We start from the raw sequence: 19,715 nt of genomic DNA, 5'->3' as shown, positions 1-19,715 counted from the left end.
CGTAATAACTGTGCTTCATTCATGCACACAAGGTGATTCGTGTGTCTGCGCACTCTCCTCTCTCTCTCTCTCTCTCGCTCGCTCGGCTGATGCTTATGCTTGTGCTTTGTACTGCAGCGTCCTGCCGCTCTCTTTCGAAAAGCTGGCAACCCTGCAGAGCGCACATTTGCGAGCCAGAAGCCACGGCTTTTATCAGTTGGCTCGCTGACTTTGTCCTGTGAACTTCGACGCGCTGGAAGGTTCTGCGAAGTTTCCGCATTTCCCTTGCTGGTGTGGGTGCGACGTGTTTTGTGAGTGCGCGTGTGTGTGTCTGTGAGAGGGCGCCAACTTTTCGGTGAGACTTTAACCACCAGCAAACAACAACAAAGCAGAAACATTGACAAAAAAGCAAGAAAGGCGGAAAGGACGAAGGACACAGCCTGCGGTCAGGGAAACCGCAATCAAAAATTGTAAACAAAAACTGGAAATCGAGCGAAATCAACAAAGGAAGACGACACCGCTCTGTAGGCAACGATTCCGCTGCTAGCCAACATGGAAATGGACGTCAATCGCCCGACCGGCCGCCATGGCAACCTAATGACCATATCCGCCCGCTGCTCCAACAACAATGCAGCCGAAGCCGGAGCCGGAGTTGGAGCCACCAGGACTCCGGCCGCCGGAAGTGAGGCGCCGCCCAGCGGCTGCTGCGGCATCTTGGGCCGCCTCCTCTGCGTGAGTCGCCACAAGGCCACGCAATCGGTGGCGGGCAGCGATCCCTTCTCCCAGCTGCAGCTGCAGCGCAAGGGAGTCGCCACACCCGCTGCCGTTTCCGGACAGCGACGCCGCCGGACGCCGCAGGAAATCTACTTCGAGAGTCGCGGCAAGTCCTGCAAGAAGCTGCTGAAATTCAATGGCAATTCCAACAAGGTGAGTGGCGAAGGGCAGGGGCATCTCAATGGGTTTATCCGCACAAAAGAAATGGAGATTCGGCGGGATGCGCATCAAATCCTTGCTCGCGAAGCTGCTGCATTCAGTGGCTTCAATTGACTTGAAGTGGAATAATCAAAGCATACTCTGGCATTGATTTTGGATGCTCTTAGCTGGAAAGTATTTGATTTGAGGGGGGAATATGCTGGGAGAAGCACTCCGTTTCCTTGACAAAATGAACCAGAAAGGGCTAAGGAGCAGCTACTAGCCTCTCCCTTTTCAGATTCTTGAGCGGAAGAATAAGTGGATAATTAATTTCTAGTCTGACCAAGTGCAGCTGGAATGTCTCGAGAACGAGAAGCCGGCCCTTTTGTTGTACAGTGGAACACCTTGAGAGCGTCCCAGTGCTTATCGCATAATGGAACAATCCCCTTCTCTAGCGCATTGCAAACAATCCTAAAAGTGCATAAATTTTACAGTCTCCTGACTACATTGTCATCCATTGCGAGGCGAGGACCCCGTAGCCGGAGTCCTGGCGCCAAAGTGCCACGAGCCGTGAGCCAGGAGCCACTCAACCGTAAGGTAGCCAATACCCAGGGGTCCTCCAGTCCCCGCCCGACTTGCCCGACTTGCCCGTTACCCCACAATTATAGAACCGTGTGTGTGTGTGTGTGTGGTGGGCCTTTGTTATAAATTTTGGAAAATTTGTAGCAAAAGCTGCGGAGTGAAGTTCGCTCGATTGCCCCCGGTTTGTTTGGTTTGGCCTAGGTAAAATGGAAAATGCGATGCGATGGCCTGGGAAAATAGGGCCAGGATACACACACACACACGCAGAATGCTTATGCCACTTTGCATATAAATCATTCGGCATTGTGGCCAGGGCGCAATGCGCTTATGAAATATTTCGTTTGTTTAATGCGCCAAAGGACAACATTCCACTCCGCCCCACATACTGTGGCTCTACAGCTTACCCACTTTCGTCCGATATCCCCAAATTCCCACTAATTAAAAACGTGCAAAAGAAAAGCCAATCAAACAGGTCGATGCACAACAATGGCTGCGCGCTCCTTCTATTCCGAAATCCCCAGAAAAAGAGATGTTCAATTATGCCACTGCACTGGGAGAAATTACTTCTTCTGACTGATTGAAATAATTGTTAAGATATGGTAGTCCAAGTAAATGGGGACTCTTTAAGTCCAGCTCAGCATCTATTTGAACTAGTAAGGTATGGAGTTTCTGGGTTCATGAGATCCTCTATGGGACTGCCCAATTTGGGGCTCCTGAATTTTGTTTCTCTGCACGAGGGAGTGTCCGCATCAAATGCACATTTCGCACACACACTCACTCGCCCCGCAATCTGCCGGGCATCACGCACTGGAGCGCAAGCAACAGGATGAATTTGTTAAACAACACGAACACGAAGGATCTGCAGGAGCTCGAAGATTGGGCAGGGGTACGGAGTGAAAAAGTGAAAAATGAAAAACCCATTCGCCCTATCAAGTGACATCATCAATTTCAGTCTATTTTGCACACAGTCGACTTGTGGCCCTGGTCGTCCGGTCTTCTGCTCTTCTGGCATTCCGGTCTTCTGGTCGTCGTGGTCGTCCTGGCAGTGCAACAATGCCAAAGGACATTAACACCAATCCGTTGACAACGAGTGCAGAGGAACGATGGAGACATAGACGCTCCACAGCCCGCTCCTGTAAAATTCAATTCGCAAAGCTTCACTCGGTCATTGAATCAAGCGCTTTGAGCAGCAGGAGCAGGATCCTTTGATGAACAATCTGATTACCCCCAGTTTCGTCCTCAAAGGGTAGTTTACACATCGTCCCCCATCGATTTTATAATGAAGCAATAGCAATAGCAACAGCAACAGCAATAGCAATAGCTTAGGTAAAACAAAAACTGTTTGTACACAGGATAAATGGTATCCATTTGCAACCACCCAAAAAACGGAAATCAACCCCCAGATGGATGTATATATATTCCTACGGCTACGGATAATGTTGCAAGTGAAATCTGTCGGGTGAAGTTTACCCTCTTAACCGAATGCGATAATGCTGTAAGACATATTTACATTAACAGCTGAGTTCGCGGGAGGGAGAAGGTGTCTCTGGAGTCAGGGAAACCTGCGGCATATGCGAATTAAAGGGAATCTATGGAGTCACATCCTGATCGAAGGATATGGCCCATTTGCCTCATTATTTGAGCGCCGACAATGGCTAATGCGAAATCCTTTACACTTTAATCTGCCCATTTAGTTTTAATAGCCTTTCTTCATGCCGTGTAATTAGCTTTCCGAGCACAAAGGCCAATGCAATCAAGGACTCAACGAACTCGCAGAGCGAAAGAGTATTATGAAAAAATGAACGTCCTCTTCGGGCAAGGCGGAAGTGACTAGCCACTGGCCCGCCCTTTCAGCCCACTGCCCACCCCCTCTGGATGTCCTTGTAAGCTGCTCACTGTCTGCGAGCATCGTTATGTCCTGGCTCGCATGTGAGTGTGTGTGTGTGCGCTTACATATGCATATAAAAGGAGGAAAATGCCATCAACATTGCAACGTTGTAATTGCCAACAGGCAATGAAGAGCCACAGCCAAAAGCGGCAGGCGGAAGGGGCGTGGAAGGGGCGGGCCGGGGAAAGCGCAGCAAACTGCCAACTGCCACATGTCCTGCCAGCTCAGCTCCAACTGAAAAAAGGACTCTCCGCCTGGTCGCTCACTGCCAACGAGGGTCACTCGTAAAATGTTCAATTAGGAAAAGATTACATCATTGAATGCAAACGGTGTTTCCGCACAAGTTCAATGCCTACCTACTTATTTGAGCCAACTTAATGTTGTGGTATTTTCATTTTACCACATTCAAATAGACATTTAGAGCTGGATCGATTTGAAAATATAAAATACTGGCCTGTATATGGATCGGGAAATTTGAAAGCACTCCCCTCGAAGGATATGTGCGTTGGCCGACTGGGCTGTGCGACATTTTTAGCACACGGCTAATGTGTTTTGGCTGGCGCTGCTGCTGCATTTTCCATGATGAAGGATGCAGGGTGCAGAATGCTGGATTCATGGCTATGGAGATGGAGATGGAGGTGGAGGAACGTGGGCCTGTGCGGTCCACTCCAAACTGCACTGTGCGTCTGGCTGACTGATGAGCTGGCCGCCCGAGTGTCGCCTCTGGTTTTGCTGTTTGCTGATTTGGCCGCCTCCATCCAACTATTCATTATAATCAGGCCTGATTATGCCCGCCCAAAAGTTAAGCAGGCCAAGTCAATTTGGGAGTGTATTTATTTAACTGGCGCTGGAAACCGGAAAGTTGAATGCGGGATAAAATAAAAAGTCATAAAACTGAGCTGAACCGTTGATCCAAGTAGTTGAAACACAGACCCTTTTTTTGCCGAGCAGATGAAGCGGTTCGGCTGCCTTTATTTGGCTGAAGGGAGCTTCAATTCCCTTCACTTCCCCTCCCTTACCATCCATTCCCATCGCATCCTCCTCTTTTTGGTTGGCGATGACGATGACAAGGGTGCTTTGCCGCCTCACTGACTAAATAAAATTGGAATTTATTATCATGATTTGTAGCAAGAAGAGGCCAAGAGACAGCGGCGAAATGGCGGGCATAAAAAGCACAGCAGCCATCCGCAGCAGCCATGCCATCCCATTGCTCCTCATCAGAGCCCAGACCCCGAAGCCCAGCTCCCAACTGCCTGACTCATCGTCGAATCCTGAATCCGGAATCCCGAGCGCCTAACCCAAAGTCATAGACTTAGATAAGTAAGCGGGGCACTCTTAAATTTATATTCCCCGGCAAAGATTTAAATCGCTCTGGTCAAAGTTGAAGGCAACGCCTACCACTATCGGGCGGCATGGAGAAGGGGCGTGACAGCCGCAGAAGGCTTAACTGTGCAGTTCCTTGCTGGTTTATTAGGGTTTTCCCTCCAGCTGCTAAGGCGATTTGCTGCCACCCGCATTCAAGCTGATGCAGCTGGCCGGCCACGGGCCGTATGCGCGATTTTGCTGACTGGTTTCTCGGCTCTTTTGTGGTAAGTGGTGGGTGGCTGGGGAACGGATGGAGGATGGCGGATGGCGAGTGGCCAGGGGAACTGGCGGCTTACAGCTATCAATGAGCCACTGAGTGGCAGGTTTTCTAATTGCGGCGACTGCAACATGGCCAGCAGGATTTATGGGCCTAGGCCGACTTTAAACTTTAAAGCCAAAGTAAGTTGGTTGGTTGAATGTTAAAGCACTCGAATAAGATTGTCATACAAACTTACCATGTCCGGGGACTGCAATATTTCGGCAGCTCCTATTACCAAATTAAAATTCTTCATCCATCCCAAAGCCACTGGCCCAAAACTCGTAGAAAAGCCCTGGCTTACGCTTGCAGTTGAATCTGGCAGAATATCTTGGCCATTATTGCTAAGCTTCCCGGGGGAAGCTTACCTGCCCGGTATTTCTTGTTTAAGCCACAGTCTGCTGTCATTCTGCAGTTTCAGCCCCGAAGTACAAGTGGAAATGGGAACGGAAACGGAAACGGGAACTCGTAGCTACATATTTTTGTGGCTGTCAATGTTTTCGCTGGAATTTTCCATCTCCATGGCGTATTCAAAGTGGGACCGGTGGGATAAGCCTAAGTTGAAGTGGAAAACGCTGCGAAGGAATGTGTAAATGCAGCCCACGCAATTTCATTTCACCTGTCAGCTCAATGTTGCAAAATAAAAGTATAAGTATAGGTAAAAATAAAAATAAGAACACAGCCCCTGCAGCCACCTACCTACTTATTTCTCTTACACACAAGCCAAAATGTTCCCTCTTTACATTTTTTGGGCGGCAGGTACAACTTTTGGAGCTAAGCTGCCGGCTCTCTTCTGTCTGCTCTGCCGTGACAAATTGCGTTAATGCCAAGTTAAGCTGCTGGGGAGGATGGAGCACCTCAGGGGGCTAAGAGACTCCCAGACCTTTTCACTTTTTGCCCTTCACCTCGATGACTTTCTTCTGTGACCCAGCTGCTCCATGCAGTTAATTATTGCTGCATCTATTCAGCACGACTGTCTGTCTGTCTTACCTTTACCCCAATCTCCTCCAGCTTAACTTAAGTGCTGAACTATAGGATACACTCACTGCTATCCCTAGGAAATTTAAAGCAACTTCGGACCACATTCCTGTGGCACTATTTCCCCACTTGGCACACAGCTGCCGCCTGATTAGCCCCGAAAAAAACAATTCCTGCCATGTGCCACATGTGCTGTCAACAATATTTTGGCTCCAGCCATATTGGCCACCTACAAGGACGAAAGAGGCGAATTAAAAAGACATTTGAGCCAAAAATTAAATGAAATTCTCCCTTGGCAGAGGCCAACGACATGAAGGAGAAGGCCACCTCCACCACCCAATTTGCCTGCGCATCAATTTAATTCAATTTATTATCCTCGCTCGAGTGAGCATGTGAGGGCTAATTCAATGAGGTAGACAACAAAATAGGTTGAAACTCCATGTCCTCCAGAGAGTGTCGGCCTTAAAGTGTCTGGCACAAGGCGGAGAGGGACTGCTTGGCGAATTTTGAGGCCGTCACTGGCAGAACCTCCAGGAATCCTTCGAAATCCTTCGAGGCACGCGAAAGGCTCGCCTGGGACGCGCGATATTTGATGGATGGCATGGCATCGGTGATATGCTAACGTGCTGGCAGCCAAACAGAATGTGAGTGCCAGCCAAGGACGCCAGGATGGCAGGATGGCAGGATGGCAGGACGCCAGGACACCAGGCCTGCCTTTGATGTCGAGCACTCACATCCCATCGCAATAGCAATCGCACAATGGGACAACTGGGTCGCACACAATGGGAACGAGCATTTAGCCTGGCGGCGAACAATGATAGGGGCTTTCAAGGCTGTGATTGGAAATTGTTTGCACTTCGTGTGAATTGGAAGGGTGGCAGGCACTGGGCCACCTTTCTATTGAACTCTTCCGCGGATTGCAAACAACTTGGCGAAACAAATATGCCTTTGAACTCAAAGTTATCAATCTTCGAAAGAGGAGAACCATAAGTAACCATAAAATCCCGAAAATATGTTTCATTTCGACCATTTCCATTCGGAACACAGATGTTAGTTGTTGCCTTGTTAACTCACATTCAAATAGGTAATATACCAGGCATTTTTTCCATCATCGATATACTCACGGCTGGAGTTCGCCATGATGCAGACATTAAAATGTGATATTAAAATTTTTATTTATTCACTTGCACCATAAAGATGGCACATAAATTTCAAAATTCCGCATTTGATATACTCTCGCCCATTTCCACCGCCGAAACGGAAATTCTAGCCGTGTAATGGGTTAATGCCCGGAGCCGAAAGACAATATCTCGGTCTTTAAAGCAGTCTCGAATAAAATTCTATTTTATGTCGCCATGCCGAGGAAATGAAGCACGAATGGCACGAATGACTAGAAGTAGGGGTAAGGTTGCCCAGTTTTTATGTGCCGCCATATAAATTCGGTTGACTGGCGCTGGGACTCCTCGGTTGCGAGTACTTGAGGCTCCGCATTACGTTTATGGCTGCCTAAATTAAACACAAGAAGCCAGCCAAAGACGCCGAGGAAACCAAAGTGGCAACGGCCCAAAGGATCCATCGGATCCTGAGCAGCCAGAGGAGCAAGCGGAGCCAGCGGGGCCAGCGGAGTCAGAGGAGCCGAGCAAAAGGACCCGAGAGCAGGGGAAATTGCTACAAGTTGCTTTATTTTATGCGCATATTTGCGCATATTACTCATACGCCCGGCTGGCATACATCTTCATTTAAGGCAAACGTCTTTAGCCCCGAGGAGCAGGAGCGGCTCCTCCCTCGCAGCAGGCCTGCTCGTATACTTTTATTTTATTAAATTTTCATTTCATTTCGTCTGTTAGACATTGCCGTACATTACTCGCCCAACATGTTGCATGCCCCGGCCGAAGCTCAGAAATTTCGAAATTCGTGAGCATTTCCCGCCGCTTTAAGATGATTTCCATGGCATGGGATGGGATACGAATGGGAATGGTTGGGCATGGAGCTCTCAACAGGGGCTGTCGCTCATTAAAAATAACTGAAAGAAGCATTTCCTCGCTGATTCGTTGATTGCCAATGAAAAGCGCAGATGTGGGAGATTTATAAGCTCGGGGGGGCGCGACCTGATTTATGGGCCTCCGTCTGAATGGCAAAGTGAATACACGGTGCCCACCGTTTTGTGTCCACAGGGATATCGGGCTCAAAGCTGTTTCCGTTATGTTCCGTTGCTGTTTGCCCGTGGGGAAGGTCGTGACCCGACCCCCGACCCACCAGTCCAGCACTCCACCAGCCTCTCGGATTCCCGGTCTCCCTGGGCCATTGAGCACCGCACAAATGGGTTATTGATGAGCTATTCCGCGCGGTGACTTGGCTCGGAGGCAAAGTTTAGAGCCCAGTCTGTGAATTGAAGCGTGACCGGGACCTCTGCCCCTAATGAGACAATCCGAGGACCGAACATTCGGGGCACAGGACTTTAAGCCGCCACTGCCGACTCGCATTAACCGGGTAACAGGACTTGGGCAAACTTCTGCCAGCTGTGAGCCGGGGTATCAGGGCCAGGACACGTTTCTCCGACTCTCAGCCGAATTGCAGGATTGCCGGATTCGATGCCATTTTTGGTATCTGCTCCTGCATAACTTTGCAAGTCTGCAATTGCCTGGCAGCTGGGAAAGCGGCAGCTCAAATTTCATTAGTGCTCAACTTTAAATTGTGGCACATGCGTGGCTGTCGCGCGTATCCTTCCCCAGGACATGAATCCCATCACAAGCCCCTCCGCACTCCAGCCCCAGCTCAGCCTGCTCCTCGTTGTCTCCGCTGATGTCGCACTTGTCACATAAATGTGCTTAATCTTTTACACCGGCGAACGCAGAATCCTGGGATCCAGAGAGATGACAGTGTGTGCTGCGCTGGAAAATGGAGCGAAATCTGGTCGCCTGAAGATTCGGAAACTTTTGCAATGACAAAATGCAGTAACATTTATGAAAATTAAATTTAATGCGAATTTGCTGAGGTAGGGCATTGATTTCGATCAAAAAGTTTCGGGGCATTGCATGGAAAATAAAATTTTAGCTTTAAAGTTGGGAAATGGAGAATAAACTCTATGAAGTAAAGAGGAAGGTAAATTTTAAGTGAATTAAGTTTGGAATGCTTTTCAAGTGGAATTACAATTTTATCAAGTGTGCTATTTGAGTTTTAAAATTATATTAATTTGCCATTTTACAATAAACAAACTTTAATCTAATAAAATTTGCCTTTCAAGGCCGAAAAGTATTAAATTCCATTGTAGAGGAACTTTCTGAGGGACTTAATCCCCTAATAAACGACAGCATTTACATGGCTGAACTAAAAGCAATATCTATATTTCCGCTCGCATTAACCCCACAATCCAGAGTACAGAATCCAGAATCCTGGCACTGCCAATAGTGGCTGCTCTGCATCCTTCCGCAAAGTTTGCCGGCATTTATCGCCCATGGTGCAGCGACTGGAGGATTGCAAGTGGATTCCCATCCAGCCCCGAGCTCCCATTTCCCATTTCCCGCATCCCACTTGCCATTTCCATGTAGCCGGGACTTGTCTAACATATCAAATTTGTAGCCACGCATATCCTTGTGCGACTCAACATGTCAACTAGCGCTGGCGAGGATGGGGGATGCAGGACGGAGGATGGAGGATGGAGGATGGAGGCTGGAGGAAACTTTCAGCAGCCACTGCCTGGTGTAGTTTGGCAAAGAACTTTAATTTGTGCATTACTTGCGACGCCGCAAGGACTCGCGAGCGAAACTTTGTCATATAGAAGTTTACACCAAGTTGCGGCTGGCGGGGATGGGGGCTGCCCTCTTTAAGCCGCTCGTAATACAACTCATTAAATTTAGAAAATACTGGCGGGCAAAGTTTCGCTGTGGGCCCATCCGTTGACATCTACATTCACCCGGCAGCCAGCCATAAACTTGGCCAAGATGGGCAGCATGGAGGCCAAGACGGCGAGGCCATCCGGCAGCCAGCGGCGATTCCTAACCCGGAAATTTAAGTTCACCCTTGCAGTTTAATTGCAACGGATGTTGGCGTGTAAATTATTTTGTCTGCCTGCCGCAGCAGCAGCTATTCCATTTCTGTGCTAATGAGGAACTTATTAAAACTTTCGCCAGCCTCCCAGCTTCCAGCATCTCCTGAATAGCTCCAGTCGAAGGACAAAGGATGCGGATGCGGATTGGGATAGTGGAGCGCGTGAGGCGCATAATGAAACACAAACAGGAAATATCCGATACAATTGGCACTGGCAATCGAAGACAAAGCGGCCAGATAAGTTTTACAAGAATGGCGTAAAGAACTCGGGGCGAAGTTTGCTCAAAGCGCACTTTTCACCGGATGAAACAAAGGCTCTGCTTTAAGGAATAAGGAACGACCCGTGATTGCGAAATGTAAACTATAACTAGGTTATAGTTACTATTTTAGTTACTATTCCCTTACCTCTAATACTAACATTATTAGATATTGTTGCAAAGGCAATATTCTAACAAAATGGAAAACACGGTTTGATTACGTTTAATCTTCCAGAAAGCTCCTTTCTTCGTCTTAACGGAAACCTCGCTCGATCCTTTCGCATCAGAAGTGTTCATAAAATTCCTCGAAGGACCTTCGAGTGGAGTTGCGTGCGGAAATGGATGGATGGATGAGTGGGCTGGCGGCTAGGAGGAGCTCGATGGGCCGGGGGCTGCTCAAGTGCTTAGACAATCGTGTTGAAGCTTTGATTTTCGAGCTTATGCTGGATTTGGAGGCACAACTCCTCCGCCCCCGCACATCGGATGCTGGGTGCTCATGAGGGCGGGTAATTAAGTTGAAGTGCCCAGAGATATACACCCCTAACCCCACGCACACAGAGACCATTTGCCTAAGTAATGCCCGACTGGCTGACTGACTGACTGACTGACTGACTGCCTGACTGACTGGCAAAAGTGTTGAAATGTCTGCGGCAGCACTTAATTAATTAATGTCGAGCGAAGCGAACGGGCGAGCGAAATGAGAAAAGTTTCTGTGCTCGGAGCTGAGGAATCGGGGATCCAAGGGTTCCAGGGGATCCAAGCGTTCCAGGGACTCCAGGGGCCCCAGAGGAACCTGCAAACTTGGCAGCCATTTGTTGAGTTGCAGCCGTTCAATATTTGTCACCGAACTCATTAAGCAAATTAATAGACAAAGTTGCCAATTGGCGACAATGGAGCTCGCCCTCGAAGGCTGCGCTGCGCGTTCGGGTATTGCCGTTTGCCATTTGGCATTTTATTTACCGAACCGGAGCTGAGAAGCCAACTGGGAATAGGGTCGCCGTGGACTTGTGGTGGCAATAAAGTGGCGCGCCATAAAAACCCAAAGTCAACAAACGATTCCCGCCCAGAATCGCAGAAATCGATTACGGACGCCTCAAGGAGGAGTTCCCTGCGCATCGACTGCGAATGGGAATGGGAATGGGAATGGCCCACTCCTGGCCACGTTTTCGATTTCGCCACTCGGCATTCGCCACCTGATGCCAGTGGCCCAGCGCCAAGCGCCCCACGCCCACTTCCCATTTATCTGCTCTCCTCTGCGAAATTGCCAACGTTGCAGCTCAAAAGCGGAAGTGATTTTCCAGCGTGTACGTGTCAGCTCTCCCTGTGTGTGTGTGTGTGTGTGTGTGTGATGGCGTGAGTGTGTGCGTGTCCGTATAAATAGTTGTGGGTGCTGGTGCTGGCAGTCACTATGGAATAGGGATATTTGGCTATACAATTACCAGTTAATCAAATAGATTATACAATAAGAGAGCAAATGACCAAATCATTCTGGGAATCATTATAGAATACATTAATATATATTAGAAGATATACTAAAAAATCATATTCCTTTAATTTAATAAATTCCTTTATGTGTTAGGTATTCTAAAATAAGTCAGCACAGATAGCAGTACCAATCACTGTGGGCATTAGTGACTTCTGGGCCACCACTGGTGCATCCTGCTGCACAAACCCCACAGCCAATATGTGTGCTCAGCGCGGAGTAGCAAGGGGTGGGTGGTGATGGGGCGGGGAGGGGGAAAAGGACGCGGATGGCAGTGAAGGATTTTATGACCCTTGATAGTGGCAAGCGATTTGTTGCGTGCATCGGTGGCTGCCGTTGCATTTTCAATTTGGCAGCGCGCACTTTTGGCGTCTTTGAATAATGCAATAGCAATCGGGGGGCCGCGGGGAGGGCGGCCAATCAGTGGGGTATCTGTCGTCACTAAGCTCATTTTGGCAGCTTATTAGGCAGTCGTACCGAGAGCTTCGGTTCCATTTTCCCCGCTTTTATAATTTCCAAACACGAGCGCGCAATTTCTGCGAAGCCAATCGCGTCATGTGGGGCAAGTTGACAAATATGCAGCACGTGCTCTGGTTCGCCGCAAGGGCAGTTTGTGGACCGGATTGATGTGCCGTCTATGTGCCATCCAAGTGCCATCTATGCAGCCCGAAAGCCAGACATCAGCTTGGTTTTTCCGCGGAAAATTTGATTTTCGGTGTCCCATTACGGGCAATAGCGTGAAAATACGCTCTTAATTGTGCAAAACAAATGGCAAACGAGGTTGGAATTTTAAGCAGAAAGATGGGATAATTACCCAGGGAAAATGGAAAGTAAAACATAATCTCTGTGAACCTCCAAATGATCAATTACCGTTTGATAAGATGAAGTTCATAGTGGCGCTCATTAAAGTGCTTCAGATATTGTGGAAATCATTCGCTCCACGCGCTTTTTTCAAGTTAAATGCCTTTTCACGAGTATCTGGCATTTAGCGGCGGGAAAAGCGTTCAATACTCATTAATGCCAAAGGCGATTTCCATTTCCAGCTTAATGTGCCGTGGCCGGGCTTTTCACTTCCATTCAAACACCCAATCGCATCGATCGGCCCCATTGTTTTCGGTCAGCCGGAGTCGAACGTGAATAAAACGTAAACGGATGCATTTTTAAGTGCCTGCGATGCATTCACCTTAAACAATTTACCTGGCGAAGCCCAGTTTCAACTCGAGGCATGTGCGAATTTATATTTTAAAGTCAAAGTGGAGAACAAAGGCGAGGCTGGGGAAAAGCCAGGGAAAACCATGGAAAATCTGGGAAACTGGGGAGCTGGGAGCCCCCGGGGCGAATTTCCTTGTGGCTCCAGCTGCAGCCACTTCAATTTCAAAAGCATCAGCTCCTGGTTATGTTTCCAGGGTCCTGCGGTGGCCATTGGCCGCTGGCCTTTCGCCTTCGGCCACCTCCTCGCCTCGCCCAGTTCGGCTCCAGATTTTGCTGCTCCTCGCGCTTGGCTCCCCTTTTCAATTTTGCCGGAGTTTTCTTTGCAGCTCGCCAGCACAGGAGCCTTTAAGCCAAGTTCAATGTTTGGTTAGCCCCTCGGAGCTGCGTGCTTGCCATCCATCCTGCTTCCTGTTTGCCGGACGCTTATTAAGCATACGCCTCGTTGTGCGCAAATATTTGAAATGTCTGGCATTTAGCGACTGTGAAATGTATTAATTATGAAAGAGCCGCGTGCATTGACCGCAACGACCGCATTCAAAATCGGTAAATGAAATTGAAGCCGAGCGGAGGACACTCATTTCGGCAATGATAAACTAGCTGACGAATTTCATTTACGGCTTCTGCTGGCCAACTGCGGTTTCAGTGGCAGTGACATGAATGTCAATTTAATACGGGAATGCAGCACGGCAAGCAGTGGGGCAGGAGCTGCCCAATGGACAGGAGGCATTGCCTAAGAACAACAGGTGAATGGCGGGCGTGCAAGTGAATTATGAAAATCAGATTATATGGTCTGGCTCTCCCGTGGTGTAAAATTCATCAACGGCAAAAGCGTCAAAAGCAATTTCATGTCGATTTTATGCCAATTTAATTCGACCAAATTAAACGAAAGCCTGTTCGGCAATAATTGCCCACTTAATGATAAACACTCGCAGTGGACTTGATTAAGGTGCAGTTGCATGGAAACCGAATCCGATTCCAAATCCCGGCTAAACAATCTGCACGATTTTAATTACGATTTTCAATTAAAGTGCGACACAGAAAACCAATTTGCAATTGGCTCCGGTGGCCCAAACGACCTACACGGAGAAAAAAGTCTGGTCGAGATTCTTAGCAGGAATAAAGGGCTTCAAATGTAAATTTGTGATCTGTAACTCTAAACTCTTACTTTGCCAATAAAGATCTTATAAGATATTGTTACATAATCTACTGAAAACACATCATTATTTCCCACAGTGCACTCACATACCGTTTCATCATCTCTGCCTCCTTTCAGATACTACTGTATCCCGAGGAGGGCTGGGCGAGGACCGCCTCATCCAGTTACTGGACCATCACGCCCTGCTTCTGGCAGCCCAATCGCTGCCGCATCGTCGAGTGCTCCGGAACCCAGCGGCGCGCGACGAAAGCCCGGATGCTGCCGCTGGAGCAGCAGGGATCCCTCCTGATTGCCGGACACTTTCGCCGGACGACGGCGGGGGGCGGAGGAGCTGCATCGCCGGCGGGGCGCGGGGCAGCGGGCAACGGGTCGGTGGCTGCCACGCCCACGCCCGCAATACCTGCCGATGCAATCCGGACGGGGTCAACGGGCTGTGACAAGTCGCAGCCCGCGTGGAACGACGAGTTCAAGCTGTATCTGACGTCGAACATCTCGATGGAGGACTACAACATGGGCTACTGCCTCACCGGATTCGTGGAGCGCCGCTGCCAGGTGACCAACACCTTCCAGATGACTCACTTTGCGGTCATCAAGCGCCAGTGGCCACCGTCGCCGTCCAACCTGGGCAACTCCTAAGGCCCCTGCATCCCACTTTTGTAATTGTGATCTTACCTTTTGTTCCCAATTGGAAACGAAATGAAATTAACTGAGGGACTGTGCGTGTTTTCACTTTTAGAGAATTTGCTGAATATTTGAATATTTTCCAGAACTTAATATGACAACAGACACCGTTGTATGCAGTATGTAGTATTATTAAATATTTCTTCAGAAGAGCTAAAAATGTTTGAGAGTGAGAACAGACACAGTCCTTTAAAGCAAATACCACTTAAGTTTTTAGCATCTAAGTAGAGCCAAAATGTTTGTTGTGCAATCCCGAATTAAAATCAAAAGAAGTTTCGCCAGGACTATAGAAAATGTAACATAAATTGCCGAGGCGTCGAGGACCGATAGCCACTAGATCGTAAGGCTTAGAAAAGTAATGGCGGAGATGATCTTTAAGGACGTACTGCATTTGCCGTAGTTTTACGAAATTTTCTGCATGTTTAGTGCGTAAATTGTAATTTTAGCTAAATGTGCAACGGAAATCCGAGAAAAGGAGGAAACTAGGAAACAAAAACTTTACGTGTGCTTTCAGTGTTGTGTAATATGAAAAACGGAAACAAACCGGAAAAAATAAGCGAAAAAACCAAATACTAGTAACTGTTAAATGCTAAATGAAACTAAACCGCTTTGCCAACTCACACACACACACACACACACTGAGCAACACATAGTAGCACCAACACGCAGGCACCCACTTATACACTCGCACACTTAAGCCTGGACGGCTACTTAATGCTTCAAAAAGTGCAACAAATTGAAACTTGTGCTTGTCGAAGCATGTGATTGTGAGTGCTCCACTATAAGCTGCTATGCTATAGTATACATGTTTACGAGGCTGTGTGTGTGTGTGTGCGAGCTGGTACTCTTTTCTACTACATACGAATATGTACCATACTTTAACGGCCATGTTTGCGAAACCTATTGCCTTTAAGCTTTAAAATATAAGCACAACTCAACGCAGGCAAGCAAGTCAAAAGCTTCGAGCGATGGCCATTGGCACTGAACAGCAGTTTGATGACAGGCGAGCATTAAAGTTAATTATTTAACGAGCTGTTTAAAGCAAACAAACATGATTTCATGTCTCTTAAAGCCGATTTACTGTTCCTAGCACTCTGCATGGTCACATGGCACCCCAGGCGCGCTTCTCTTGAAGGCTTGGTCACACTGCTATTTAGGTTATATGGAAAGCGTGATAATCTTGTGGAATAAGTGCTAGAGACATGCTGACTAGTGCCACTGGCCATTTAGCCGACTCGTCCAAACCGAGTTTGCGAACTCTAGGCTAATCTAAGGAACTAAGCCCCTAACTCTCTCTCTCTATCTTTCTCTCACTAACTCAACCCACTGACCCACTCGTGCTACGGCTCTATCCCTCTTATTCACTCACTTTGAGCATGATACGCAACGTATATCAACAATTCGTCCAATGATTGGAGTCTTTTGGCGCCACAAATTGCCACGTGTCAAGTTGGCAAGGCCGGAGCTCCAATTGCCAAAAACCCTAAGTGTTAAAAAACAATGAAACCAAACGTAAAGGAAACCAAAGCTAAGTCAAAACTCAACGTAGGCTAAGCATAGTTTAAAAATCCATATTTACAAGCTAGAATATGAATCTATATATATTATATATATATCTATATATTTGTGTGTAGGCTGAACCTTTTGCGTATATGTATATCTGTGTATTTGTATAACTGTATTGCGATTGCATATACACTAACATTTTTGCCGTAGTTCGCATAGCTCGCTTTTAGGCGCTTTTACACGCAAGCGAATAAGGCCTAAACCTCTTAACTCCCTTTTTTCGCTTCACTCAGATGCCCCTGCCACTCTGCCCCAAAACTTATCGATATTTAAGTATCAGGTACCTGCCACAATCAACACGAAAACCAAGTAAACAGAAAAACTCGAGTATACATAACTATTTATTGAACAATTACGTCTGTGCAAATATTTGTGTCCATTTTAATTAGAGAGAAAACAAAGATGTCCAGATATCCAGAGAAGCATGTTATTTTTTAGGATCACTGGTAACGAAACACTCTGAACACCCCGACTACCCGCAAATCGATGTCGTACACCCGAGTTGTATAAATGTTTATTAGGGATTCCCGCTCTCTGTGTGTAGCAAATACTTCTGCGCCAATGCTTAAAAACCCAACACAGACACGAGTTGTTCGGCTTAAAGCTGAATATGTCCATGTCCAAACCGAACAAAACACGCATGAGCTTTTTTGTAGTTCTATTTAAACACTTTAAATAGCAAACGAGCCAACAAACAATTCCGTGCTGCGGAGCACGGGAATAAATTAATGTTAAGCCTCGATCGAAATAAGCGATGTAAGCGAGCATAATTAGTCTAATCGAGAGATAAGGTAAAGCGGTAGAAAAAACGCCAGCAAAAAGCAAATCAAATCAGACGGAAATGCAAATGCAATTGAAAATATGAATCGAAATCAAACACGCCGCTCTGTTAATGCAAGTGCATAAATCAAAAGCGAAAAAAGCCTCGGCAAATGCAATTTGAGCTGGCAGTGGATTCGTGTAATGAAAATAAATACCCCAAAGGTATGTAGAGTGCATTTGAACATGGGAAATCAAAACATTGAAAATAAAAAGGAAAGCAGAATGAAAGCTGTTTCTCTGGGCTTACAATGGGTTCAATCGCAGTATCAATCGCATACCCTATACCTATACCTTATACCCTATAAAAGTATTAAATATCATGGAATATAGCAAGGAAAGCGTGTTGAAGAATGATGTTTCAGGTGTTGAATTATATTATAGAATATTTTTAGCCAGCTTTCTCATTCATTACAAACGTATGCTGGTGGAATTGCTCCAGGTGGCAAGTGAATATTCAATCATTTAGCCATCTGCACCTTTCACGGCGAATCAAAGCAGATCTAACCCCTGAAGTGCGCCAAGCCATTAACTTTTGTCATTGTGCAAGACACACGCCTCGGCCAAGGACGAAGGGCGCAGGACGAAGGACGAGTGGACACTTGAGCGCAGCTGGAAATGCAGCTGCAACTCCCGCAACTCACCTGGGCACCTGTGCCCGCTGCGCCGGCGGCATAAATCGCGCCCTCCGCTTCAGCTTTCAACAGAGATGAAAGCCAAGTTAATTGCTTTTTGTTGCCTTTTTCCAGCTCACTTTTGCCACGCTGGCGTTTCTGCTTCTGTTTCTGTTGCCTCTGCAATGTCAACAATGAAACTAACGGCGGGCGGGTCCTAAGCACCCCGCCCCTTGGAGCACAGGATCCGAGGATCCGAGGACCTCAGGACAGCAGGAGCCCTCGTGCTGTTGTTCTTGCTGCTCCGGTGCTTATTTGAACAGCTCTTCACAAACAAGAACTTGGCAACATGGAAGCATTTACGAGCGCATTTCGCGCAGCCATTTTGTTGCCTCCTGTCACAGGACACGGCCTAAACCTGGGGCTCCGCAGGACTGGAGGCCCGGACGAATCAGGAAATGAAAATGGTAAATTCAGCAGGGGCGCGAAATATATATTTTCATTAAAATACGCCGAAGCAGTAAAGTTTGCACAGTCATTAGAGCCAAGGATACACTAGCTGCTAAATAAATTAAATTAAGCCGAATTAAAGAGACACATTGGGTATTTATTGGAAATCCTTAGAGTGTCCTTAGATAAGCAGAAGATAAAAAAACACGGCATTAAACTTGTTGTATGCTTCAAATTAATATTTCCCGGCTAGCATTTTACTAGCATTTTACTCTTTACCAAAATCAAGTTCTTAAAGTTCTAGGATTCATGCGCATGGAAACGGGCCACTATTATTAATGATAAATACCGGGAATGCAGCGGGGGACAAGCCGAAATCGGATGATTTTCGTTTTGGGTCCTCAATCAATTTACAATTCATGGTGTAAGCCCGGGAAGAGCCGTCGCTAGAAATCGAAATCAGTCGTCTGTGAATATTGCAAAATGAGCTTCCGCCTTTTTCTTGGCTCCCAACTTCCGGCAACAATTTCCGTTTCCTCATTACCTTGTTTTTTCAGCGCCGAAGCCAGGACTTCTCCGCCCGGCGAGGTCCTTGGAGGCCGTGGTGGCAAGGGGGCGTGTTTCCGCCCCTGCCATATGACAATTTATTACGCTCGGAGCTTCGATTTAAATTGCTTGACAATTATTACACAATGACGGAGGACGCCGGCGAATGAAAAATGCTCCGTTCGACAATTTACCAAGCGGCACCGTGCTGCCACGCCCCTTGGCCCCCGCCCAGAATTAATGATGGCAAATTTGCAAAGTTCACAAATTTCTTATTAGTAGTCCATGGCTGAGGAAGTGGGCCTTCCCCGCTCTCGCCAAACTCCCCCACTTCCACCATTTTCCCCACTCGTGGGTTCATATTTCATTTTAGGCAGTTAGTTTGCCGGCGCAGGAAAATGCTGGTGAAAAAGGTGGTGAATGGTGGTGAATGGTGGTGGGTGGTGCGCCTCCCAGTGGTTTAAGTTTTCGCACTTTTGCCACCAGGCGGGGGAATTTCGCAAGCGCTCTAATTTGAATTTTAATTGAGGTTCTCTTTGTGGTTTTCCTTGTTTTTGCGAGCTCGTTTTTTCTGTTTGCCTGCTTGGATGCCTGCTTTGAAAATTAACAATAATTATAAATAATTGATATGCCGAGCAGGTTTTCTTTTGGCTGCGCTGCGGATACGGAAATGGAAGCACGTGCCCGAGATTGCCATGAAAAGAAGCAACCGAAGGTGTCCCGGTTATGATTTATGAAAAACAGCCTTAAACGCGTCCAAATTTTCTCTATGACTCACCAAGTGGGATTTATCCCGCAATTGAAGTCCCTTTGTAAATGTTTGACAGCGGCAATAAATGGAAAATAAATGTTATGCGATGCGATGCGAAATCAAATCAGAGTGAAAATCTCCGGTATACACATAAAGTGAAATGCACAAAAAAC

General features: G+C 47.3%; 1 protein-coding gene across 1 annotated transcript; it reads left to right on the top strand.

Moving 5' to 3' along the window:
* Positions 1-206: 206 nt before the first annotated feature.
* On the top strand, positions 207-16,905 carry LOC117137521. The gene is made up of 2 exons (XM_033299005.1): positions 207-906; positions 14,233-16,905. Exons 1-2 carry the CDS (start codon positions 532-534, stop codon positions 14,749-14,751), a joined length of 894 nt encoding a protein of 297 aa, XP_033154896.1. The 5' UTR covers positions 207-531; the 3' UTR covers positions 14,752-16,905.
* Positions 16,906-19,715: the final 2,810 nt, after the last annotated feature.

Source organism: Drosophila mauritiana, chromosome 2R, assembly GCF_004382145.1.
Source record: "Drosophila mauritiana strain mau12 chromosome 2R, ASM438214v1, whole genome shotgun sequence".
Lineage (NCBI taxonomy): Eukaryota > Metazoa > Arthropoda > Insecta > Diptera > Drosophilidae > Drosophila > Drosophila mauritiana.
Note: the sequence above shows the minus strand (reverse complement) of the source record. Positions and strands in the feature narration are given on the sequence as shown.

Bases quoted from the DNA above. Each gene is read 5' to 3' on its own strand.
- LOC117137521 (XM_033299005.1), top strand. From the start codon at position 532: ATGGAAATGGACGTCAATCGCCCGACCGGCCGCCATGGCAACCTAATG. The intron at 907-14,232 runs GTGAGTGGCGAA...GCCTCCTTTCAG, and splicing joins TCAATGGCAATTCCAACAAG to ATACTACTGTATCCCGAGGA.